Raw genomic sequence first — 27794 nt, forward strand, 5'->3', positions numbered from 1 at the left:
ATACTACATAAACTAATGTATTGGACCATGCACTTTTTCTAACAAAATCCAACATGGTCTTAATTACTATATATTGGGATTGGAGTTAATTTAGTGAAAGTATTTTGGAATTTTTTTTTTTCATATGTAGTTACATAAAGTTCACATAAGATTATAATCACGACGGGTCGAGAGTGGTGTCGAGGTACTTGTATTAGGGGGATAGTTATCATTTTAGAGGAAATTTCAAGGTGGAATTGGTCGCTATGCCAAACTAGTCAAGAGTTTATGTTGCTTCCCGATGATAGTTATAGTAGGTTGAAACCAGTTATTATGCTTAAGTGATTTGTATATCTTGTTCGAGAAAATGAATACCGAAGCTAAATTGGGCATGGTATGATCAATTATGAGGATGTTATTTGACATGTTGTACTTGAAAAGAATCTATTGAGGGAAGGTTGGTTTGGTAATTTGACTCACCAAGCACTATAGGGCTTGTCCTTGACGAGGAAACTTTGGGCCTGACAAATGGTATGAGAGTGGGTTTCCCAAACTGTATGGTGAGTGTCAAGAAGAGATCTATTGTCATGTTTCCTACAAGAAGAGAAATCTCCATTGGTTTTCTAAGATCAGGAGAAGCCTAGTAGGCGAAAGAAAGTTTTGCTGAGGGAGCATAGTTGGCTTGAGATGCCACACTTTTCAAGGAGAGCACAAGTGACTAAAGATTTAGAAATAACTTTCATCAAGGGAAGCAATTGATGGAGTGGAATAGCCTATTCTATTGCGCAAGCATTTGCCGTTCATGTGAGTTTCAAGGGAGTGGCAGTGATGGTTAAAGAACATAAGGAAGTGATTGAATAGCTTGCAATGAAGGTGTTTTAGAAATTGAGTGGGGAAAAGTGTCATGGCCCGAATTCTCTCATACTGATGTGAGTTGGAAGTGGGTTTAGTGGCATTGGGTTGAAGCATGAGAAATGCAAGAGGTACAACTTGTTTGTGGGAGTAGCATTAAATTGTTTGTGCTATGAATCTAAAGAGAGGATGACCATCATCTTGAAGGATCTTTGCAGATGGGTTGGCCTCTCATTTGCAACTGGTCATGAGCTAATGTCATGCTTCTAATGATGGCCACTACAAGCTAAAATCAATTATTGTACCAAAGTGTTCTATATCTTACTTGAGAGATTGGATGTACAAGTTAAATTGGATGTGGTACTATCAATTGTGAGCTTAGGATTTGCCAAATTGTCTAGGTTGACTTGGTGTTTTGACTCATCAAGTGCTATAGGGGCTTGTGCTCAGCCAAGAAACTTTCGACCCGTGACACAAATGTGAGAAAATGACGACTGGCCATGGATTAGGAGTACTCCCTTGGTCTTATGTGAATGGACCGGTAGCTCAATTAGTTCCTAGAGGCACTACACTAGGGCAACATATTCATGTGCATACAAATTTCATATTAATTCGAGACCAACGTTTAACTTTTACAGTCAATCGTCAACGAAATTGCGTGAGTAGTACTAGGAGTGGTTTGATTATATTTTGTAACGTGCAAAAACAAATTGTAAGTTCTAAAAATATACAAGGCCAATTTTATAGGGTTAATATAAAAAGTACTCTTCAGTTTTCAACTAAATTTTTCAAAATTGTACACTTATTTATTTATTTATTTTCCATTAGTTTCGGCCCACCCAATTTTACTTGTGCTATATTGAAATTAGTGAAATATGGGGAAAGTTTACTAATTTAATGATTTATTCTCTTTGTTGAAGGCACATAAAGTATTTGGGAGAATTTTGATTTTATGACTTTTAGTATCTGAACAAAATTCTTGGATTTGTTACAAAAAAAAAAAAAAAAAATCAAATAGTGTTTGAATAGTTTTTGGTACATTCAAAATCAATTTTTTTTTTTTCTGATGATATAAAATTACAGGAAAAGGAATTTGGGTATTTCATTATATTAAAAAAAACATGGTATATTATGAACAACCCTATGAAACTAATTTTGTAATCATTAAAAACCCCAAATTGGTATACATGTGATAAATTTAATGCTAGTTAGTTTTTGTTAAATTTTAGCATCGGATTACTAAGTTGGATAACACTTGATAACTGACAGGTGTATCAATTTGGGGTTTTACCCTTTGTTTGTCATTTATTTTTATGATTTTTTTTTTTTTTTGTATTTTTTAGTTTAACATATTATTTGTCATAAATTTATCAATTTGAGATTTTTTTTTGTCGAATAAATTAATTTGGAGTAAATTTGTCATAAATGTACAAGTTTATGATTTTTCTTTGTGGTAAAAAAATTAATCTTTGGTAAATTTATTATAGGTGTACCACTTTGGGATTTTTCGTAGTATTAACCCAATTGATACAAAATGTTGATTTTTGTACATTTTGAATGATTTTAGATGTTTCGCCTTAGATTAAAGTCAAATTGCGTGAGTAGTACTAGGAGTTGTTCAATTAAGCAACGTGCATAAAGCGGTAATTTGCACAGTTCTATACGCTGGCTGATTTATGTCGGTATAACAAGTACTCTTCAGTTTTCAACTAAATTTTTCATACTTGTACATATATATTTATTTATTTATTCCATTACCGACCCACCCAATTTTACTTGTGCTATATTGAAATTAGGTGAAATATGGGGAAAGTGTAACTGAAACCAAATGATTCATTCTCTTATGCTGAAGGCACATAGAGTGCGTTTTGGAGAATTTTAGGTTTATGACTTTTAGTATACCAACAAAATTCTTGGATTCAAGGTGTTCCCCAAAAAAAAGAAAAACAAATAGTGTTTGAATAGTTGGCTCTTGGTACATTCTAGTAAATCAGTTTTTTTTTTTCAATGATCTAAAATTACAGGAAAAGGAATAAAAAAAAAAAAAAAAAAAGAGGACAACAATTATTGCAACTTACGAATGTTGTCCAAAGGCCATGAGACCTGGGCAAGGCTCGTTGGGGTTCTGCAACCTCAGCCAAGGAGGCGCCAGGGTCGCTTGAACCATGGTAAGATAGATCTCGTTTAGGTAAAGTTTGTCGGTGTCGAGCAACCCTTGGCAAAGCTTGCTAGTGTTGCTTTTGGTGGCATCATGCAACCCTTGTGCGAGGGGCTAATAAAGGTCGCTAGACCTTGGTAAGGCACGTTGAGGTTGTGCGACTTTAGACAAGGCTGCTATGTTGATCAAATCAAGGTGAGACAGATCTTGCTTGGTGAAGCTTGTTGGCGTTGTGTGTCCATTGGCAAGCTAGATCTGGAGCCCAACAAGCTAGATTAGAGACCGGGAGACCTCGGGATGGCTCGATAGGGGTGGGCAAACCCAGGCAAGGCAGCATTGAGGTCGCTTGACCCAAGGTGAGGCGGATCTCGTCTAAGCGAAGCTTGTCGGCATGAAGCAACCGTTGATGAAGCTATTTGACGAAGCTACGTCAGCATCTCTCTACCTCCTCTAGAAAGCTTCCCAGCTATGATTGTCTTTGTCTCCATCTGAGAAACACGAGTAAAATAAGAATATCAATATATTAGTTAGGGTAAAATTGAAAGAAGAAAAGTCGATTCAACCCATATAGTAGCATTCCAAAAATGATAAAGTCCAAAGCTGGGGAAAGGTGGGCTTTTGCCGTGAGCCTTGAGCATATTCAAAGCTCGACTTTGTACGATTGTGTCACCTAACACAAAAATTTAGATTCGATGGCCTCGAGAGGTCCAAAGTCACACTTGTAAATGCTGCCCCAAATGCGTCCACAAAAATTGACTTTTTATTTCTTGAGGTGTGAATAAAGAAGAAGTGGAATTTTGAGGCTCATTGCCTTCTTTTGAAATTCAGAGATGCCGAAGGCCAAGTATCGAGTCGGCACATCATGATCTGACAAAGCGTTTTCCACTCCCATTTGTAGGGCATTAGAAATTTCGTCAGCTTACCTAGATATTGCCCACGTCGCGGAAGATTTTGCTTTTCTCCAAGCCTTTTTTTTTCCTTTCGTGATACATCGGAAGATTTGATTATTCTATGCAGATTGGGGGATCACCGTCAAGGGTAGAGTTTTGTCTTTTTAGATTACTTAAGAGGTCTCCTAATTATGATGATTATTCGATTGTGGTAGGACGAAGAAACTACCGTGACACAATAAGATTCGTTGGGTGCTCTAAAAGAACTCAACAATTGACGTAAGGAATAAAAAATAGAAAGAAAGGTGGAGAAAATTTTCCTTTCACTGACAGTCATGATAGAATTTGTTTCTCTTTTTATCTCATTTCGAGAGGTCTATAGACTCTAGTAATTATCAAATTTCAATATGACAAAAGAACTTATCGTTCCCAAAAAAGATTAGTCGCAATCTCCAAAAAAAAAAAAAAAAAAAGCCAACAATCAAGGTTATAAAAAACAAAGTAGGGTAATTTTCATTTGCCGACATTAAATCTGATGCAGATCCTCTAGTTGGAGCTTTCCAACCCAAGTTATAGAACTTGAACCACAAAGTTTTGAAGCATAGACCGATCCACATGCTTCCTCCCTACATCAGAAATTCTTTTCCACGCGGGTCGCGATGACCAAGCAATTCCTTTACGCTCACAGTAAGCCCACATTGACCAAATTGCATTATTGTGTATTCATCCCGAGATTCTTTCTTCCCTCATAACTCAATCTAGCATTGTCATTGAATCGATTTTGTAAGATTTGATGGGACCACGTCCTATGATATAATTTAATATATATATATTCCATCACTTCCCTTCACGCTTAGTCTGATGTTTTGCTTAATACTAAGTGAGGAAATATTTTGTTGAGGAGACAAATGAGGCCTTGAAAAGATTCAAACTCGGGACCTCTTGCTTTGATATCATGTAAAATTTTATGAGAGCACTATCAAGTATTCTAAAAAATTTAAGTTATAGTGTGGTTTAATATTTAAATATTCGATCAAATTTTATTAATTCCGAGAAATAGAAAAACTTTGAGTTATAGAGACAATAAATTATTGAAATTTCTAAGACTTCCAATTGCATCAAGTGGATAATAACATTTCATAGGCTCATTTTGATTGACTATATCAATTACACTTGGAGATATAAGACTTCAAGATATAGGTAGGATGATGTGGCCAAAGGCTTTGTATTAAAAATTGGACTTCAAAGTAATAGAGCAAGAAAGGCGCTGAGATAACAGTGCGATATTCGACTTCAATACAGAACTGAATTTGACCTCATTATAGAAGTCGGTAAAGGAGTGGCAAAAGACATCAAGGAAACATTGATAGTTCATGTTGCTTTGTCGGTCAAGTTGCCCATATTCTAACAACCCCATTCAACAAGTGTGAGGAGTGATTGCTGGAATAAGAGAGCTCAGATAAAAGAGCATCTCCTGGCAATCTTTTAGCAAGACTGAATTGAATTTCGTACTGAACATGAGGAGAGCATTCTTGAAATATATATGTGAAATTCAAATTAACTTAAAAAAGACGCATTTTAATGTTATGAAACTTTTAGCATCAAACTCTAATGTTAATAGTGCTGAGGTGAGAATACTATGAGGGGAAAGTACTATTGAGATGGGTAACCTCCTAGAAAAGTGCCTACTGTTAGATTATTAAATCATGCATTTAAAAATAGTATAAGCTTTTTAAATAATTTGTAATGGTTCCACAAAATCAGACATAATACTAGAGTAGAAAATCCCAAGTTCAACGCTACAATACTTCTATTTGTGATGTTTAGGCCAAAATAGAAGCATATGAGTGAGTGTTAGAATATGTAAATATCAAATCTCACATTCATCTAATAGTTTAAGTTTTTAAAATAATTTCTAATGGTTTAACAAAATCTCACACCTACGTACAAAACCATGAGGCTTGATATGGGATGGACTAGAGTGAACAATATCTTAAGTGAGTGAATCTAAAGGTGCCACGCAAATCGATAAAACAGTACACTGATTAAAAGGCATATTGAGCAAATGCAACATAAGCACATGCTCATAAGGTTGTCAGAGGCACCTAGCGGTCAACAACCTATCATAATGGAGTGGTTACGACACTTGGCCCCACTTCCAGCCAATGGCAATCAAACAATTGACTATAAAATTAAATAGAGAAGAACTCGGGTAAATTCTCGAAGCCTCGCATAATCTCACCAACTCAAAATAAAATTATCTCTTTTATTATGGTGGATTGACTTAAGTATCGGAAGGCCTTTAGGTCATTGACAATTCTTTAAATGAGCAAGAAGCTCTAGAGGACCGAAATTTAATCTCCAATATCATCAAATGAAAATTGCGGAATTCACATTGAATTACCAATTAAAGATAGAGGCAACATATTATAGTATAGTAATTAAATTTATATATTACCTCAACAATGAATTTAGCCTAAACAATAGCTTCTATTACTCACTATCAAGGCAGATGATGGTAAAAATGTTCTTGGGTGGCAATTCTCAATTGTCGGCATAAACCCAACTAGTGGAAAAGCCTCAAGGAAAGGCGGGGCGGATGCGCTCTTTAGTCACAAATCAGCTTGACTTTAAGGACAATTGACCTTTGCCCCAGACGAGCTCTAGCATCATAGACCTAATGAGGAGCTAGTCCTTGATTTTTATACGCAAGAGTTGGATCTACATCCCCCCTTTTTTATTCTTTTTTATTTTGGTAAAATTCAAATATTGGACATTTAGTTTCAAATTCTTTCTTGAAAAAGTTGGTCAACGCCACTTCTATCACATCTTCTATTCTTTCATCATTTTACTTAACCCCACCCAGCAAAAGCGAAGGAAGACGAGACTGAGGAATGAGTGGTTCTTGAATGTGCTCGACACTGAGAGATTGATAAAGTTTAAGAATCGGAGAGCCTGGGAAAGCATTCAAGTTGGGCTTCTCTTGCTCTGGCTACTTATTAAATTTTGTTTTTATGCAGATTTCAAGCTGCTTAGATAAATTTAGAGTGCGAATGATAACTATTCTAGTCAGAAATTGATTTCTAGAAGAGAAATAGATTTTTTTTAGATGAATTTCTAAGCAAAAATATCCGTTTAATAACGACACAAAATTTCTACTCTAAAATAAAAATTCGTTTGATAACGACACAAAATTTCTTCCTTTCAGACGGCAGCAACCTGCGGCCGACAACGGCGGTGGCAGCCGGCCGACGGTGACCGGCGACGGCGGACCAACAGACAGCGGCAACAACCGGTGGACATTGGATGACAGTCGGGGACCAGGCAAACGGTGGTCACTAGCAATGGATGGACAACCGGTTCATAGCAATGACAAACGATAAGAAGAATTTTTATTTCTTATTTATATTCCAGAAATAGAAAAGTAGAAAATTTTTACTTCTGATTTCTATTCCAAACTTATTTCGGAACAAAAATCTATTTTAAAAATAGAAAAATGGAATAATTTTATCAAACGGATTTCTACTCCAGAAACAAGTTTGGAATAAAAAAATTACTTATGGAACAGAAATTGTAGTTTGTCATGCATCCCCTTAGTGACTGGGCCGCTTTAATGTGGCTTGAAGTCCAACAAATGTGAAGGTGGTTTCCAGGAAGAATGACTTGAGAAAATATTTTGGAGTTAGACGATGAATTTGACTTTAAGTACTTGCCACCTTTTTTTTTCCTTTCCTTCCTCGTTTGGGTGCAGTTGGTTAGGTGGTGCGTGTGTCGGCTTTCGTGCACCTCAATTGGTCTAGGTCCCATAAATTTTGATCTGTCGAATGGTTGAGTTTCGCATGCTGCACGCACAGTCGACATTTCATAAGCTACATATTCGTATTCAAAGCATAGTGGCAGAGACGTCATGCTCAGATTTGAGACGACCTTACCCAGATCTTACTTATGATGTTTTCATGTATTATGCCGACGCTTACTCTTGTTTTGATGGTGTAAGGAGTAGCATTTCTAACATTAAGATGTTCATGCTTGATATGAGTCTCTCTCATCATCATATTCATGTACCACACACATTCTATCCCATGTTACACAATTTAGTCGGGCGAGATTTGGAGCATCCTTATAGGAATTGTGAGACAGAGAAAAGTTCAATGAGAAATTGTGTTCTATTTTATGGTTAGGTCATGCATTATTATATGTAATGAACATTATTTCAAATTTCTACAGCAAACTAAACTAGAGGGAGATTCATGTAATGTTAGACTTAGCTGAAGATTGTGCTCTTAAGAAAATGAACAGTAAATGAGGAAATGGAAGGAGATGAACATTAACCACAAAAAAAAAAAAAGAAAAAAAAAAAAAAAAGTTAAGAAGATTAGCACAATACATGAAATGGCCTGTTTTGCTTGAGATCTTTCAAGTCAAATACTAGATGTGTCACATAAAATGGTTAGTGACGGCTAGATTCTTGCTATATAGGTATTTTTATATAAAAATTGATTAGAATAATCATATTGAAATTTCACGAAAATCTTCACAATTACATCCGTAGGTTTAGTAATTTTTTTCCCCTGTAATGGTGGGCCTGTAAGTATAACACCGCCTTCCTACAATGATGTCGTGTCAAATAGGGGCAACCTAAAATCTTGACTGCCCCAGCGATGTAGATGCGATCATTTTTTAGCAACTTGGAAATGTTTTGACGAGGAAGCTTCGTAAAGACAAGTTTATTGAAACCGGCTTTCAATAGTTGTAGAAAGTAACGATACGATTCGGTCCCCATTCCAGAAATAGCTCGGCCGCATGAAGGTTTTAGCACTAACTTTTCTCCATCTACGGACAGTATACACCGAGAAGGAGAGGAGGGGTGATTGAAGGGGCCAAGATAGATAGGAAAGCGATCTCGCTGATCCCCAACATTTGGTCCATCACCGCAATTTAATGCGAACAACTTTGGAGGAGATATATGTGAAAAGAAAAGTAGATGTCAAGAAGCCAAATGTGATAGGGAAGCTACGTCAAGATTAACATTGAGGCCCTGTTCGTACAAATTGGGCCTAGTATGGTGGAAATAGGTCAATTTGGGCTGGATTTTTTTTTTTTCCGACCCGACCCAACACACCCATTTTAATAGGCTCATTGTTTGTATAGTTTGGTATCCGTTTCAAATACCTATAGAATACAGTGATTAACTCTTATTGCAAGTCGCCTGATGGATGGCATTGATGAAGTTATAGCACCAGAAATAAAAAGCAACCCCAGAAAAAGAGAGAGAGAAAGTCTCCTTGAGCAAATGAATACAAATCCCTCAGGATATCAGGGCACTAGCCATGACAACTGTGAAGATGGGCAAATCCACCGAGTCTCAACGTCTCAGAAGGAAAAGAGAGAGCAGTGCGGTAAATTAGGTAAAAATTAATTAGGCGTGGAAGGATCATCATCATCGAACACATGATTAAGCATTCAGAAAGCGGCGAGCTTATCTCTGCGTGTACAACCGATGCGCGTGCTCTCGTGTGTGAATTTTCGACAATATCACAAATTAACACACCAATTTGAGCTTCTTTTAAGGATCAAAAACAGAGAAAGTTTTCTTAGTAAAAAGCTTAACTCAATCGGGTCTGACAATTCTGGGATCTTACATTGGCACACTATCGGACGGGAGAATCTTAGCACCAGCGACGAGCTGGGGGGATGGGGTGGTCAAATTGAAACGCGGTGTTTCAGTTCGGCGTCCATCTGGAAAAACGAAGTACCATTTCAGGGGTTACTTCGAGAAAAGCCGTCAAATTGGGGGCTCTTTTGAAAATCTCTCACTCTCACTCTCCCCGGTCTGCAGTGACTTCGGTTCGGGGTCCGTCGCGGCCGAGCCTCAGCCACGAACCGAGCGGAAGCAACGTGAGCCAGAAAATCTTCCACGCACAAAAACTTCACCGGAAACCGAAGGAGGCCGGAAGCGAGGAAGGATCGGCGGCGACAATGGCTTCCCTGAACTTTGCCGCAGCCGCCGCCGTGCACCTCCGGCGACGGGACGTGGCCTCCAACTTCGGAATCCGCCAGAAAACCTCGAAGCTCGTCCGCGGGAAGCGACTCGCTCTGTCGCTGAACGCGGCGGGTTCGACGGAACCTTCGTCGGCCGCGCCAGAAAAGCCGGAGATCGAGCTCGAGTTCATCGGGGTAATCACTCCGCGCCCCGGCTGATTATCGTCATGCGTTTCCGCCGGATTCTGTGGTTTCGTAAATGTAACTTGCTGCGAGTACTCGCCATGTTAGCCAGACAAAATCCTGATCTCCTGCGTGAAGAATTTTGCATTGCTGATGATGAAACGCGGTTTCGATGGCAGCCGAAGCCGGGGGCTGACGGTTCGTATCCGGGGGATAAGGCTAAGGCCGTAAGTGGAGAGAAGCTACTGAGGAACATCATGAACGAGAACAAGATCGAGCTCTATGCCACGTATGTAAGTTCGTTCTTCGAGCAAATTTCTCGCCGATTGATGAGCTTTGTATATAAATTAAGATTCGGCATCACTTATCATCAATGTGATAGTATGATTGGTTTCTCAATGCATTGTGAATTTGCCTACTTTTTCTGGTTAAATGTGGTGGTGAGTTTTGGCATGCATTGGAAGTGTTTGATGATATTCTCTTTTCTGCAGGGGAAAGTGATGAATTGTGGAGGTGGTGGAAGCTGTGGAACTTGCATTGTGGAGGTATGTATGTATGGCTCACGAGTTTGCTGTGCAGCTCTCGTATTTTAGACAGGGAATTAGGATGCCATAATTTATCGTCATTGGAGGGATAGTGAAGCTCGTGTGAGGAAGTGCACAGATGTTTCCAGTTTCTCGACATGGAAAAAAAAATCCAATGTAGTTTTTGAGCTGAGAGTTCTCGATTGTATGCTTCGAATAATCCCATGTCTAGAGCAACTTAACGAGATGAAACAATGAAGGACTGAGGGTTCGCGAGGTCTGAGTAATATAGATGTGCATTCTTAGAGCAAGAACTTTCAGGGGAAGATGTTAAGAGTGCTTTCTTCATGTGCATGATTCTCTTCCTATTGCTGAGGCTTGCAGTCACGTGTAGAGCTTAGAGACTGACATCAGCTCCCTAGGGAGCCTACAATTTGAGGATTGTGTCTATTATCGGATGATCGAAACTTGTCCTGTTGGGCAGATTATTGATGGGAAGGATCTTCTAAATGAGAGAACCAACACTGAACTGCGATATTTGAAGAAAGTAAGCTCTCTTTCTCTGTTCTGTTGTTGGTCTAACGGATGCGGGTTATAACCTTGATAATCAAGTTGTTCTAACAATAGCTTTAACTGCCAGAAACCTGAATCCTGGAGGCTTGCTTGTCAAACTATTGTGGGGAATAAAGAAAACTCTGGAAAGGTAAAGCTCCATGGATCTTTACTGTCCTTTAGTTGCTAGAAAGCATTTTTGCAATTTAATTGAAATCTGGAAGAAAGTAAGCTGTGCCTGTCACGAATTAGGGTCCCTTTATTTGAAGGAAAACTGTTTCCAAGAAATTGTTTTCCAATTTTCTGGTGTTTGGATGATGAAAAACTAATCGATGTATAGAATACATTATCTATAGACTAAAAACGAGAAGCTTAGATTGGGAGAAAATGCCTTCGTCTTTTAGTAAGAAAGAAGTCACTTTTCCTAAACCACCAAGCATATGAAAACTAACTATTTTTGTTCAAAATGATTTTCCTTTATAATGAAGTTTTAAATGCAACAAACGCAATATGAGAATTTCTTTGTTTCTTGGGGACATACAGGTCTAACAAACATCTCTGCTCGTGCGTTTCAATTGCAGGTTGCGGTACAAAGATTGCCCCAGTGGAAGAAGTGATGGAGAACCAGACCTCGTAAAGGAGATGGGTCGTGACAGGTGGTAGACACTCCGTTGCACTTGTATTCCCATTATTTTTCATGTCGATAGTGACCTTGATTGTGCACGTGTAGTTTTGTTACTGGTGCGAACTTTTAGTTTTCTATGGAGATAGATGCATGAATAGAGAAGCATGTAGATGATCGTTCCGATGAATCCTGAATGGTTGATGGGGCATCAAAGGAAACTCCAATTGGCTATTATATCGGATACCCTGTTCAGAAGCCTCAACTCTGATATCAAACTTGCCCGTCTACATAAAACTGTTTTCCCTGAGATGCAAATCTTGCTCTTGGGACTTCTCTTGTCCACTTGAGTATTGGATTCCCGGTCATAAGTACACGCGTAATATAGCAATTCCAATACTGGCTATCTCTCATGATCCATCTGTTTTTTTTTTTTTCCTCTCTTTTTGATATTACCTATTTAAATTCTGAGCTTTCTTCTTCTTCTATTTTTTTTTTTCAGTCAAAAAATTCCGAGCTTTCATCTTCAATACAAATTTGCAGGTTAGATCAGTCAAAAAATTACAAGATCGTGGCTTCTCTTCCTAAAATGCCCTTGTCTCGGTTCTAAACTTTTCCCGACCGGAAACACAAACCTCCCTACTAACTTAGCCACTCTTAATGTCTTGACCATTTGCCCAAAACGTCGAGTCAGCTGACGTCTCGGCCTCCTCATTGCTCACTACCACAGGCATTCGCTGATGTCAATTCCGAGCCAGCCTTCATCTGTTTCTTTCCTTGTTATTTGCAACATCATTGCTCCACCATGCTTGACGGCTCAAATCCCTGACGCCATAGATCAACGGTCAAGCCTGGATCTGGAGGCTCGCCGCCTCCTTTGGAGAACGCGGAGAAAGGGAGCTGCAAGACGAAAGACCTAGATAATCAACTAGAGCTCTGGGGTTGATGCGGTGGCCGGAAGTGGCGGGAGGGCGTCCAAAGATGGTGGAAAATAGCAATATAGTCTTTTTGTCCATAAGGTTTTATCTGAGGATGTAAATGGGTACGTTGAAAAATAGATGAAAGAAAGTGGTAATGGAGTAAGAAGTGAGAAAGATATTGGTATGTTTCCTCCTCCTCCTTGTTTTTCTTTTGTTTTTGGGCCAGACTGTATTTTAGTGTTTGGTTATATTATTTATTCTTGTGAACTATATTTGATGAATAAAGACCTTTTTTGGGATGGTTCAAGAAAAATTAGCTCCTCTTGATTTCTCGATATAGGTCCAATAATTTCAGCCATATTTTTTAGTTATATAATACACTCGACATATTTGAAAAGAAAACTCTTTTAGAATATATTTTCTCTCAAAAAGTATGAAGTGTTTCATATTTGAAAATTGGAATTTTGATGTCTACTATCATTTCTTCGTACTTCAATGTGTTTGATATAGCTTTTCCAAGAGGCTTTCAACCTCCAAAACCTTTTAGGAAAATGCCGCGGTGTTTAGCAAGCCTTTCAAAATAACTTTCAGCCAAATGTTGACATTGGGAATGCTAAAATCCCAAGGCAAGTAGGGATTAGCCTTTTGAAATAGCATTGGTGAAATGCTGAAACTAGATTTAAACATCCCTTTTTTCCAAATCTAGCCTCACCAATTCTTTAGTTTTCTGGTTTTGCCCCCCATTGCTACTACTCATCTTCTTTGCGAGGACAGTTGGCAAGGGCCAATAAGGTCAAATCTAACTAGTGAGGGGCCAGTGAGGTTGCGTGACCCATGTGATGGCTACTTGGGATTGTGCGACCTAGGCAAGGGATGATTGGGTTGAGAGACCCTAGGCAATGGTTGTCTAGGTCGCACAAACTCAAGGCTTGTTGCCTAGGGGTTGTGAGACCCTAGGCAATGGTCACCTTGGTCACATGACCTCAAGCCTTGTCATCCGAGGTCGCACTACCCTAGGTAGCCCTCCTCGAGGTCATGTGACCCAACCTATGGCCGCCTGAGTTTGCATGACTCCAAGTGGCCCTCGTTGAGGGCGCATGACCCAAGTGATGGCTGCCTAATGCCTGAGCTTGCGTGACCCTAGGCAGCCCTCACTTGGGTCATGGGACCCTCGCCTGACCTCGATCGTTAGCCTTTGTTGGTGCTAGATCTAACTTGCCGATGGCCTAAACCTTCCTTAGAGTTGGCAAAGGGTTAGATTTCTTTAAGAAGAAAAATTGTAGCTAGAGTGCTTTGCAATTTTTTTTTAATCAAACACTACTTCGCTCAAAGTTGCAATGCAAATGAGTTTTTATCAAAAGTAATTTGCATTTCCCCACGGGATTTTGTCTTTTAGCATCTGCGTTACACCCAAAACCCATTTTTAAGGTTGAACCTCACCCATTTGCACCTCATGGGCTATGGTGTTGGGCTACTTAGTTGTTCACCTCGTAGAATGTTGCAACTGATAATAAGAAGATTTATCTTACAATCTCATTGCCTACATTGGACACAAGCACAAATAAATTAGATGAATTCTTCAACCACCAGTGTTTACTAAAAATTTGTAAGAGTTCCCTTTAATTTTTAAGATAAATTATAATAAGTGGTGATCATGTTTACATTATTTACTAGGATAAATTATGTTTGTGGCTTTTAATTCCTAACAAGTCTAGGTTTGCCTTATTCTCATTGATTTTTTTTTTCATATTTTGTATTAAGCACGTTCATAATCACAAGGCCAGCTGTAAAGCTGGTTTTGGTCTATGATGACATACAAAAAGTAAAACCATGCGACAACAAATTTGATGGAAATTTCGAGAGAGATATCGGTGACTTTTCTTCTAATAAATTGTTCTAGTTAGAGGCCTTTGGCAACTAATGATCCATCAGTTTTACCTAGAAAATTGTTGATTGGAAAATTAGAACCGCCATACCGTGTGGTGAAAAGTTGAGAAGACATAGATGAGGTATTCTTACTTCTTCGGTGTCTTGTGAGATAGATCCTTTATACTTGCAAATGAAAACGTTAATGTGGGGAGGGCTGAAGAGAGAGATGAGACTCCTGTTGTGCATTTAACCGTCTCCTCTATTGTAAATCTCAAATCCACTTCATAGGATTTTCAGCACTCATTTAGACCTGTGATCCTGAGGAGCTATTAAGATAATGTGGTCCATAACTTTTGGGATGGTATTGCCTTTTAAAGGGATGGGGAACTAGTTTTGGTGGCACGAGAGACTCTTCTCTTCATTGAAATTCTAGGATGACAGGATGCCTATGGTTTGCCTTGCTTGTGTCTTCAACAGTCTCAAACTATAACTGCTTGCTCCGATTCATCTTTTAGTTCCAGTCATCTAACGATAAACTTAATCTTCAGGATGACGAGTGTAGAGAGGAGCCATTTAATTTGATGACAGGTATTTCCCTCTGGGAGGAATGCAAATATGAGCAAAGAAAATGCAACCCGGACATAACTGAAGAATCCACTGCTTGAATTATCTGGGAAAGAGCTAAAGCATTAGACATGTCGACAGGGATACTCCCATCCCTAAGGCTCTCTTTTAAACAGGAACAAAAGCGTACTGTTCGTGAAAATGCCAAGAAATCAATACTGGTAGGAAAAGAAGCAAAAGCAATTTACTATTTTTGATATTGTTACCATAAAACATGGTTGGTTTAAGGTGAGATAGAATGTTTCTTAATTAGTCTAATATGAGACTGGCTAATGTGGGCCGAATTGAGCCTGGCCCGTAATGAGGGGGCTTGGCTGGAAACTCTATAAATAGTACTCAAATCTCTCCTCTAACCCTAATTCTCACATGTATCCTCACCTAAGGAGCGTTTACCTAACGCTAAACATGAGGGGGGCACTTCATTGAGCCAATGATAAGGAGGACAATAGAGGAGAAGGACTTGATGCGTGGATCCTCTTGATATGTGGGTAATCTCTTTTCTGCTTCCGCTTTATGTTCGATGGATCCCAAAACAAGTGCATTAATCTTTCTACTCAATTATGCATGTTCTTGTTCTAGTTATGGAGATCTTGGGATGGTGTAATTTGTGTCCAATATGTGGTATCAGAGCCTCCATAACCCTAGAACACAAACGCAAAGGATTTTGCCATAATTTGAGATTTTCGAGATTTTTCGTTCAATAAAAATTAAATTAAATTATATATTCGAACTAGGCTCGACGAGACGAAGAGAACCGTAGGCGGCGCATCGCTGCAGGAGGCCGCACGCGCCCCCATGCGCTGCCAAGTGCCTCCTGGGCGTCGAACACGCGCCGCGCGTGAGATCCACGTGTCGAGCACTCAGGCGGCGCGTGTAGGCGCGTGGAGCATCCGTTCGACGCATGGTTTGTGGCGTTGGATTCGTATTGCCATGTTCCATCTTGTGGTGTATTTATTTTACATGTTTGATGATTTTATGGATGTGAAAATACATACAAAGCCCTAAATACGTGTATTTTTAGTGTATTTTTGCGTATTTTTCTTGTATTTTCTGTGTTTTTTGAAATACATGTGTTGGGTTACTGGTATATTATCACATAAGCATTATAATGGTGTGATTCATTAATAAAAATTAAACTTTATTGTGAACTGAAGCTAATTTAATGAGATACAACCATTATAAAATAGTAATTGAGCTATGTATTGATTATAAATTTTTTGTTGTTTAAGCATACTCATTTACACACTAATACTCTTTGAATGATGGACGTCTTAAGAACTCGTGACCAAACTGATTGTACTGATTAACACATCTGCTAAATGTGGGTAATGCATGTCAATTAAGTTACTGCATATTGTACATAAACTCATCCGGTCACTTGTTAATGTCTATCAAGTTGAATATTTTTTATGGTTAAGGAGTATGACAACATTTACGCAGAGCAATAGTATCTACTGTTAAATTTTAGATATTTGGTTCTTTGGTTTGACTCAATTAATATGTCATTGGTTGATTACAATGATAATTTATTACTTAAAAATTGGCTAATAAATCAATTGTTGGCCTTAGAGCTATTTTTTGCCTTATGAACTCATGAGTGATAATGGATCAGCTGCCAAGCTTGTCGATTTGATATACCATGTATTACTATTGATGTTAATTTGTGATAGATATTCTAGATCAACATTCTTTAATGTATTTTATATATATATATGATTACTTATATGTTAACAAAATTGGAATCTGTCTTTCATGTAATTAGCATAATATGTGATTTTGGTGATATGCTGATCCATATCACTAAAGTTAAAATCACATGTATATAGTGTATGTGATAAGAAAGTTTATATCCTTGGTATGAGAGAGTTTCAAGGATTCAATTGAGTAGTGACCGCCAAAGTGGCATGCTTGATTGGGTTTTAGAAATTTCGGTCTCGTATGATGATTGTGATGTCTCCTGATCTAATGCGTAGTCATACTCCCAAATGAGGTGATTGTGTATTAGTTCATGGAGGATACATGATAGTATGATGAAGGAGTGACTGATTCTAGTGATTCATATGCCAAAAGGTGATGAATTCACGAAAATTGGAATATATTCTCATAATCGCTATCATGTGGGGAGTGTACAACTGCATGTCATGTATTCTCAAAGGTAATTATATGATTATGCATGTAACTCTCTGGATGTATACTTGTACGTCAAGTTACACGGTGCTCACATGATGCTAATTATATACATTACTTGTTTTTTCAGTCACATTTTCTGTAATTAATAACTCAACTATTATTGAGGTTTTTACTGTTTCAAATTTTAAGTTGTGAACATATAATTTGTTGTTTGAGAAAAGAGCAATTGAATTTGCTTACTGTCCATGAAGCGTTCCATTCTGGAACACTTGAAAAGAGGTTTGTCTGCAGACTGCACTGCTATAAGATGATAGAAGCCTTAGTTTCTTGAAATTATGTCTTTATCTGATATTGAAATTAGGACACATCTGCAAAGATTGTGTTTAAATTCTAATGACATATACATCTCGTATTTGGTTAAAAGGTTGTTTCCGAAAGTTTTCTATTTAAGGAAAATGACCGAGATAAAGAATAAAACAATTACAATTAGTCTTAAAAGGTTGTCAGGCTTAATAGTGGCCGTGAGTATTTTGACAAGTATGACAATGCAAAATAGCTTAAAAGATCATTTGTCAAATACTTAGTAGATTCTGGGGGGTAACTTAATTACTATGCTTGAAAATCCTGACAAAAAGATTTGGCTGAAAGGCATAAATGCACCATATTGAATATGGTGATGAGCATGATTAGTGAGACTAATTTATCCGGTCTTCTGTAGGCTGATATTTTGAAAGTAACATTTTCACATATAAAAGTTGCTTCATAAACTTCTTTTGAGTTATAGATTGAATATAAATTACTTGAATCATATTAAATTTAGAGGTGTCATGCAAAAGTGAGGTTATCTAATTCAATATTAAGTGTGTTGGAATTTAGATCCACTTGGAATTATTTTGTATCTTACTCAGATTGTGCAAACATGTATCAATTTTATGACCCTAAAAAATGTACAAGTATTATGGAATCACATACTGTAAAGTTTCTACAGTTCAACGTAATTGTAGAGGATAGCTGCTCTCAGACTATTAAGGATAATAGTAAGATGGAAAATCATTGTGTCTTTGTCTTTGCTTATACAGATAATTGTGGTACAGACAATTATTGAATCTCTTATACCGTAGACTAAACTTGTTGAGATTTAATGTACTATTTTTAATATAGTTTATGATGAAATTTATTCAAACCTTTCAAGTATAGAATGAAGTGGTGGTAACTTTACTTGGGAGATTTGTTAGGGAAAGACGATCGGTTATTCCATTAAACTATATAGTCTATTTGTGAGAGTATGATTATAATATCCACTATATGGTTGATGTAATGACATATTTATAAATGTCGTTTCTTATTCTCAATCAAGTATGTGATTAGATGCCATAAAAAGCGATAAATAATCTATGAAATATCATAGTGTTTGGAAACTTACTGACTTGTCTAAAGATCACAAGTTCATTAGTTGCAAATTGGCGTACAAAACTAAAAAGATTTCAAATAAAGATTGTGGAGTTTAAAACTAAACTTGTAGCTAAATTTTTCACTCTGAAAGAGAGGTGGATAGTTTATAGTGAAAAAATAATTATTTCTTTATAGTATTTTTAAAGATTGTTTCAGAGTGAATGTGACTTTAATAATTTATTTTGACATGGAGTTACGCCAAATAAACAGATACAAAATCTATAAGTGCAATTGGAGGATTTTTATAGCAGATTCAAGTAAACTTGTGTGTAGACTGAAAAGTCTTATTCATGATTTTAAGAAAGTTTCCAGACAATATTATTAAAGTTTCATAGTATTATTATTTTGTTCAATTGGGAACAATGTAATTCAATATATATACTGCAAGGTTAGTAGGAGGAAATTTATTTTTCTCATATACTATGTACATGATATTTTGTTTACAAGTAGTGACCTTGAGGCATCTTTTGTCTTTTGTACTTAGGTCCGTAAGGATTGTTCTCGCCATATAAATATTGGATTTTATTAGATTTATTTCAGAGGACATTTGCTGATTGTATTTTGGAAATATTCAATATACATCATTGTAAGCCAGGAATTGCTTCTGTTGTTAATGGTGATTGACTGAATCCATTACATTGTTCTTATGTAGATATTGAGAAAATCTAATTAAATGGTGTACCTTGTGTCAATGCACTTAAAAGTATAATGTATACTTGAATTTGCACTAGACTAAATATCATCTTTGTAACGGGATTCCTAGGAAGATATTAGTCAAATCCAGGCACGGGGTTGTTGTCAAGAAGGTTTTAAGGTACTTAAATAAGACGAGATTATATACTAATTTACAAACATGTTCAATTCTTGCAGCTAGTAGGGTATTCAATTGTAAACTTTGCTAGCTGTTAGGATGACATGAAATCAATAATGGAATACATATTTATATTAGCAGGAAGTGCAGTAAATAAAGTTTTATGTTATCTTATATTATGTAAGCAATGTTAGTAACATTCTTTTAAGCTGTTACTTGGGCTATTAGGCTCTAGAACCTCATGACGGAGTTGATCGTTTTAACTTTATGGATAGACCCATACGGTTGTATTGAGACAATAAATTTGTAGTATTATTTATTTACTACAGAGATCTCAAGGGATCTAAATAAATGGCGATCAAGATTTTTACCATAAAGAAACGGTACAAAAATGTGACGTAATAATATAACATATTTTCACAGATGATATAGTTGCAGATCCACTAATTAAAAGCCTATGCCCATGTGTATTTGAGTGACATGTCATTAGCATGGGCCTGAGAGCATCATGAGATGCTGTTGTTTAGTGGGAGCTATTTTGGCTTTACTCTGATAAATGTTTCATTTGTGTTCGTTACATTTAGTAACGGTTTGATATGTATCAACTTTTGCATTTAATAAGATATTTTTGAATATGTTGTTATTATGTTGAATACATATTGATAAAGTCTCAAGGTACTGTATAAACCTTGAGTGAAGGTTAGGGGCATCCGGTTATTAGCATTGTCCATATGTCTTGTTATACATAAATAAATGTTAACCGTAAGGATAAGACATATGTGGGTTCATGGAACCATAAAGTATTCTCTAGTGGCACAAGTTTTTGTGTCGCCTAAGGTAAGAGAATGGTGACTGACAAATGGAATCTCTCTATGAGAGATGTTATCCATTTGCCACACTACTATATTGAATCCATATCAATAAAGTTGAGAGCACTCATGATCATGGAAGGCTCTGTGTGTATACATGCAGTTACCGCCATGATTCGGTGTTTAAGACTTTATGGGATATGATTGACTATTAAGAATTATCTCTGGATCAAATGTGCGTACATACAGTACGATTTCAATTAATATAGTCCAAGTGGGAGAATGTAAGAGTTTTCTTAATGTGGACTAAATTAATTGATATTGTAATTTACTGTTTTTATGGTTACCGTAAAACATGATTGGTCTAAGGTGAGATAGAAGGTTTCTTAATTAGTCTAATATGGGACTGGCTAGTATGAGTCGAATTGAGCCTGGCCCATAATGAAGGGGCCTGACTGGAAACTCTATAAATAATGCTCAAGTCTCTCTTCTAACCCTAATTCTCACATATATCCTCACCTAAGGAGCGTTTACCTAACGCTAAACGTGAGGAGGCCACCTCATTGAGCCAGTGATACGGAGGGCAATAGAGGAGAATGACTTGATGCGTGGATCCCCTTGATATGTAGGTAATCCCTTTTCTGCTCCCGCTTTATGTTCAATGGATCCCAAAACATGTGCATTAATCTTTCTACTCAATTATGCATGTTCTTGTTCTAATTATGGAGATCTTGGGATGGTGCAATTTGCGTCCAACAAGCAATACTCAAAGATGTCGCTAACATCTTTTGTGAGAATTCATACTTGAACCGTGTCGATACTACCAAAGCTCAGGTTAGTGCAAGGCATTCTTCTTAAGTGACTCTGTTCTTCATATAGGGAGTCCGTATTTGTCATGAGGTCTTGGCTGGTTATCTGTTTATATTCCCAGCAATTTAGAGAAGTGGAGCATTTTACAAGATGGACCTGAGGATGCTTTGTCTGTTCTTCAAAAGCTGTCTGTTTTGAGTTGATTCAATGGCTCATTTTATGTCCAGCATATACACTTTCAGCTAGCTATATCTTCAAAGTCTGTTGACTGTGGTTGCTGATTGGCAGACCAGCAAGCAAGGTAGAAAGCTGTCTTTGAAGGACACAAATGTGCATCAAAGAGGAGCTGTCCTAATAATTCAGTAGGATGCCACAGCGGAATATGTAGAAGAGCTGTCAAAAATAAAAGCGGCAGAGTCTATACAAATTGCCATCCCAGACAAATGGGCAAAATGAGAAAATTCTGGGTATAGTATCTGTTTGAGGGATGCGGTAGCAGAGTATTCAAGAATACCACCAGATAATTCTCTAAGAACTCAGGAAGAAGGTTGATTCTTGTTTGGGGTAACCTATGAGAATTATTTGTTCGATGATAAGATGTTTCCTCATTCTAACAATGAAGTACAACTTTTCTAGCCTAATTCAATTTGCTGGATATGCAGAATATATATATAGTCGGCAGCTTTCAATAAAAATCCTTGACTTATATAATTGGTATTTCTCTTACTATAGAGTTTTGACAGGTTCCGATAATGCTTCCATAGGTTCCTTTTCTTATACAAATCTATTTTTCAGCAGCATGCATAATCTACCTTATTTCCATAATAGTCCATGATGATGCCCGCGGTTTTAAAGCTATATCAAACAAATGATAGGAAATTAATCTTTCTTTAGGTTTTTTCTCCATAACTTCAACCAGCTTGCAACATTACTAAGTGATATTGATGATATGATCTCCTATGGTTTTGACAAACTAGATTGACATCACTTTGCAGGAGAGAGTTGACGCTCGGAGAGAGAGTAGAGCGTCGTCGAAGAAGGTTTTAGAGAGAAAAAAGAGGAGAGATGAGCAGCGATTTGGCGATGGAGGAAGCAATGAACGAGGCAGAGGCGGAGGCAGCAGTGGCGGTGGCGACGGCGTGGTTTGTCGGAGAAGGGAGAGCAAAGCTCGGCCGTGTGTCGGGAGGAAACGAAAGAGCAAAGCATAGAGAAGGGGAGAGAGTCTTGTAGAGGAACTTTCAAATTTTTCACAGTGGGCCCACGGATGACATGTGTACAATAGTCACCTCGAACTTATATCTAAATATTTGTTTGCTTTGTAAATTAGATTCTTCCTACATTGACAAAGATTTGCGTTCACTTTTCTCAATGGACCAACTCTACAACCATATATTCTCAACATATTATTTTGACAAATTTTATTACATTCATTTTCACAAGCAAAGCGTTAGCTCTAGAGCTAGCAATAAATAAAGGTCATACAAGTGAGTAATGAGTCCTCCGGAAGTACATTTTGAGGATCCTTAATGAAGATATGTTTATCCAATGCTTACATATGAGGCAAAAAAGGCATTGCATTTGATAAAACCTACAAAGCTTCTTTGGAACGACTACATATAAAGCAAAAAAGTCATTGCATCTGATAAAACCTACCAAGCTTCTCTGGTTTCTTAATAAGTGTCCTATGACACTCATCAATAAAATTCTAAGAATTAAATGAAAAAATGAGGTTGGTTGCAAAACATTTTACAAAAAATAAAAAAAAAATAAAAAAATAGAGAAGTATTTGAGATTTGCATCAACGTGACTTATATGTAAATCTCTTTCAAATAGGTAGATAAGGCTTAAAATCAATCGGTCATATGGTAACTTTGAGAGTAGATGCCATTATGCGCTATATATATTTCATATCAACATTATACCAGCTTTAATTTGTTGCGACTCATTCATTCCAAGTCTAGGTTCTTTGCACGTCTTCTATATCTCACAGGGACTTTCCAGCTCAATATTACAAGCTCTCTTTTGATTGCGGTTTTACTAGATTGTGAGACATAAAACCTTAAAAGTCTCTTGAGGAGTCTTTTCCTCTACTGTACTTATGTGGCTGTTCTATTCTATATGCTTTAGATTTTCTAGGGAAATATTGTCATATAATTTGCAACATATATATTTGTTCACATTGTTGTTTTCTGCTCCAAATTTAGATCTATTGTGTGTATAGCAGGGAAAGAAATCTGTTAGTCTCATATATCTTGTAGACTTCAATAATCTATTGATTCCTATAGATGTTATTCGGATTTTCTTTTGTCCTTCAGTCTGAACGACTATTGCCAATTCATGCACTCTGGTGCGTCCTGAGCCTTTTTTTTTTTTCCTTTCTGAGGATATGTAAGATTTCGTCCACCATGAGCTCAGAGTTTGACTGGTCGAAACAGAAGGGAAACATACAGAAAAAACTACTTAAAGAGTTTCAGAAGGACTAACCTTTGAGCGACAACGGAGAAACGTAAGTGGTATGAGCAGAAAAAGGACCAAAACTCAATAAACAAAGTTACAACGAAGGACAAGACTTTCACGACAAGCCTTTGAATAATGAACAGACAAGATAATTTTGTCATTTCTCGCTGTCACTCCTATCTATTAAGAAGGAAATGAACCCGATGTCACCAGTTATCAAATGATGATAACTAGCCCGCCTTTGGAATCAAGTGTGACTTTCCTCGAGGTAAATTTTATCAACCATAAAAGCCTGATGAATATTTATAGTTAATTATTGGAAGAACTTTGCCTTTAGATGGTCTTCTTCGTTATTAATTTAGACTACCATTCTCAGGTCCTTCTAATTGAGGTTTGATTCAGAACCATTTCCCTAGTAGGCTGAATGATGAAGTGTCTTTCACAGTTTCACTCATAGTGTTCAAATTGGGTGCTACAGAATTCTCGTTTACTGAAGTGAGCACTCTTCGAGCAAGCACCGGCAAGGTTGTCTGTTGCCACTTTTCATCAGATGGGAAACTGCTTGCTACTGGTGGACATGATAAGAAAGTAAGTGCGGGCAGATATGTAGACATGATGAGATGTTGTTGTCTGCCATAGTCTGATTTGGGATGGTTAAATTTCTGGATTATGCAGGCTGTACTCTGGTATGCAGATACTTTAAAGCCAAAAGCAACTCTGGAAGAACATTCTTCTTTGATCACAGATGTTCGATTTAGTCCAACCATGCCTCGCCTGGCAACATCTTCTTTTGACAAAACCGTCAGATTCTGGGATGCTGACTATGTTGATGAACATAATATCTCATTGACACTGGTGTTTTCTAGATTTTTCAATTACTTTGTGTTTGAAGTGTGTGACTATAAGTACTGATGAATTTCAAAACTTTTTGCCACTTTGATATAAGAAGTTTGTTTTTTTCTGGAAAGAACAATCTAATGAAAGCTATTTTTACTCATACCCTGGAAAGTTACGTAGAACATGATCTACGCTTGTAGCTCCAAGCAAACTGATGTACTGGCATGGGTTAATTGACAGGACTCTGAATTTCTAGTTACCGCATGATGGTGAAGGGTGAAGAAGTAGGTAATCTGTCCCTTAGAGCTGACCACAGAAGATTTTGGTCTTTTAGAGGAATGGAGCAAGACTTTTAATTAAAGCTTGGTCACCTGTTATTATTCAGATACTTAAATATTCCTGTCTTTGGCTTGTTGCCATTTGCTACATCAATGAGAAATAAGTTTGTGGTCGATTTTAGGCTCGTAGCCCTAATAGGAGTTGCCATTGTTTTAAAATCTGAACATTGAAAATTTGGGAACATATATTATATTGAGTCGATATTATGAATTTATCGCTTAAATGTCCACGTGAATGGTTATGCAATCCAACTCTTGTTTACAACCTAGAGAGTTGCTTCAAAATGTCAAGTTCTCTGAATTTCCACGCTTACATGAGATGATTGTCTCCTCTTATTACCCTTGAAGCCGGAATTCCGGAGTCTGCTGGTATTGATAAATTCTGCCATGGGTACTCTCTTGTGATAATGATCAAGTGAAGATTTGGCTACTTCCTTCATAGATCATTTTGAAAGCATTCTCTTCGGAGCTCAATGAATTGCTGTTTTTCGAGTGCAGACTTCTATGGCATTTGTTGTGTGGCTTTTATATGAAATGATGTCTGTAACTATTAGGATTGCATTTATCCTTCTTGGCTTTTGTGCATCTTTTGGAAGCTCAATGTCGAGGTTCCTTCATTTTACCCTGATAATGATCATGTTTTAAGAGTTTCCTGTGTTGGTAGTTGTTGGTCAATGTAGAGGGGAAATTCGCATGTGACCTTGCTAAGATTTATTTGACTGTCTCCGTTTTGTTCCCTTGTGGTAGTATGCATTTAGCTTCACTTTTGTTGGCTTTATGTTTAATGTCAGTGTGCATATCGTATCATCAATGGATCATTTGTTCATTTCAGCCTCGTTATTCTCTTCGGACTTTTATGGGGCATTCTTTTGGTGTTATGTCTCTGGATTTCCACCCAAATAAAGATGATCTTATTTGCTCTTGCGATGGGGATGGTGAGATAAGATACTGGAGCATTAATAACGGCAGCTGTTCAAGGGTATTCAGGGTGTTCCTTATGGGTTTTAATGAGATGGTGCATCAAGTGCATCTCGGTTCTGTAAAAACATTTAACTTATGTTGCTTGTGAATCAGGGTGGCATAGCCCATTTGAGATTCCAACCACGTCACGGAAGGTATCTTGCTGCAGCTGCAGATAATGTCGTATTTATATTGGATGTAGAGACACAAGCGTGCAGGCAAACTTTGCAGGTTGAATTTTTAGTAACTTTTTCCTTTTTATTCGGTGTAGTCAAATGGGAATTGTTATTGGTTGGAAAAAGGGGATATTGTTGCTGAGTGATTGAGTGTCTTGCCTATAGTAGTAATGATTGAATATCGTCATTCCTCTTGGATCTGCAACTACCTTTCCAGATTCTATGCCATTGAATTGTATGCTTGCTACTGATGGCTGTAGCTCATGCTCTGTTATTGTGTTGAAACTTGAAATGACAATATGTTTTGTTTCTCTTAGCATTAGAAGAAAAGCTATTATTTCATCTCTCTGCCAAAATCTTACCATGGCAATGGGAGATATTTTGTTTTTTATGCTAGGGTGTATTGGTGAACCTTGCTGGATATATCTGAGTCAACTTGCCTTAATAAAGTAGCATTTTCCCAGGTCTAGGTTTGAGGCTCGATCCAGTTGACAAATGACATTAGGAAAAAAGTTCGTCATCTAAGCTTGTCATCTTTTTATCTGCTGTGTCTAAGTATAAGACGTTCATGTTTGTCAACATTTACAGATGCTATTTTAATGAGGCGATTAGTTTCAAGGCGTATGTCATCTTTCAGAGCATTTTATGGTTTGCATCTATCTTATCCTTATTGAAATTGTTACTCATTCAATTGCATGGCCTTTTAATTCAAGTTGGCCTATCTAGCCTTTGGGATAGTAACAATTAGTACCTTTATTCTTTTCGTTTCCTGCTTTTCGTAACGTGTCGATGGTTCCTGCATGAATCTGAATTTTGATAACAGGGGCATACTAAGTCAATTTATTGTGTGCTGGGATTCTACCGGCGAGTTACATGCATCTGTTAGTGAGGACTCTTTGAGAGTTTGGGCAGTTGGGTCTGGTAGTGAATGGGACTGTGTACATGAATTGAGCTGCAATGGAAACAAGTTCTACTCCTACGTGTTCCACCCAACTTATCCTTCACTTTTGGTGATTGGCTGCTACGAGGTAAGTCGCATGTTTGAATTATTTATTTTAGCATTTTAATGTGAATTCTAGCTCCATACATAGGGGAAGTACGATATAAGTCCATGTTTAGATGTTCCCAAATCTTGTGAATTCTTAGGATTATATAAGAAATTTCTAGCAAGCTTCTTGGGATGCTAATCCGGCTCATGAGTTTCTAAAATATTAATTGATTGTCTAATACAGATCAGGCGGCTTTCTCACTATCCTTTGAAGTAGTGAAGGCTGGTTAATTGGCAATTTCAGAACCATAACTTCTGGAGCAGGCTCTACAAGAGCCATGGAACAGCAAAAGTTATGTGCCTTGACTAAAAGTACAAGTCACGTAAATAGACTCTTTAGACTTCTATTGCCCCCACAAGATCTTGGGATAACTGTGCTTTGGTCTATGCTAATCGAAAATTCTCTCCAGACCCTGAAGGTTTGGAATATGGCCGAGAACAAGACAATGGCTTTCCCAGCTCATGAGGGACTAATTTCAGCATTGGTAGAATCAAATGTGACAGGCTTGGTTGCTTCAGCTAGTCACGACAAGACACTGAAGCCGTGAAAATGATACTTTGGCATCTCTAGGTATTTGTCCTATGCACTCAGATTGTAAGACTGAATTCGCCGTTCCCATCAAAGTGCATGCATCTTGTCCTCGTATCAGTTGCGTCAGTACACCCGGTTGGTGTCATCTCACTTATACTAATTTAGAGCTTATCATGAGCAATGGGATTTAACTTTGTGACATTTATTGCTGTTGTGCATCGGGTGATTATTGAATATCATAATCGCACAGCTTTGATAACACTCTCACAAGAGAAGCTC

General features: G+C 37.5%; 1 protein-coding gene and 1 pseudogene across 2 annotated transcripts; both read left to right on the top strand.

Annotated features, from left to right (window-relative positions):
• Positions 1-9728: 9728 nt before the first annotated feature.
• LOC104430345 (photosynthetic NDH subunit of subcomplex B 3, chloroplastic) lies at positions 9729-12011 on the top strand. Of its 2 annotated transcripts, XM_010043085.3 has the most exons (6): positions 9729-10056; positions 10224-10337; positions 10536-10589; positions 11053-11115; positions 11209-11271; positions 11702-12011. In XM_010043085.3, exons 1-6 carry the CDS (start codon positions 9859-9861, stop codon positions 11735-11737), a joined length of 528 nt encoding a protein of 175 aa, XP_010041387.2. In that variant the 5' UTR covers positions 9729-9858; the 3' UTR covers positions 11738-12011. The 2 variants fall into 2 exon arrangements, with proteins under 2 accessions (XP_010041387.2, XP_039166165.1); XM_039310231.1 differs by lacking the exon at positions 11053-11115.
• A 10239-nt stretch (positions 12012-22250) lies between these two features.
• LOC104439902 lies at positions 22251-27531 on the top strand (annotated as a pseudogene).
• Positions 27532-27794: the final 263 nt, after the last annotated feature.

This window comes from Eucalyptus grandis, chromosome 3 (genome assembly GCF_016545825.1).
Source record: "Eucalyptus grandis isolate ANBG69807.140 chromosome 3, ASM1654582v1, whole genome shotgun sequence".
In the NCBI taxonomy this organism is placed as follows: Eukaryota; Viridiplantae; Streptophyta; class Magnoliopsida; order Myrtales; family Myrtaceae; genus Eucalyptus; species Eucalyptus grandis.

What these genes read in the sequence shown, in the direction of transcription:
- LOC104430345 (XM_010043085.3), top strand. Translation starts at nt 9,859, where the DNA reads ATGGCTTCCCTGAACTTTGCCGCAGCCGCCGCCGTGCACCTCCGGCGA. An exon ending in TCGAGCTCGAGTTCATCGGG is followed by an intron (nt 10,057 to 10,223) that starts GTAATCACTCCG and finishes TTTCGATGGCAG; the next exon opens with CCGAAGCCGGGGGCTGACGG. An exon ending in TCGAGCTCTATGCCACGTAT is followed by an intron (nt 10,338 to 10,535) that starts GTAAGTTCGTTC and finishes TCTTTTCTGCAG; the next exon opens with GGGAAAGTGATGAATTGTGG.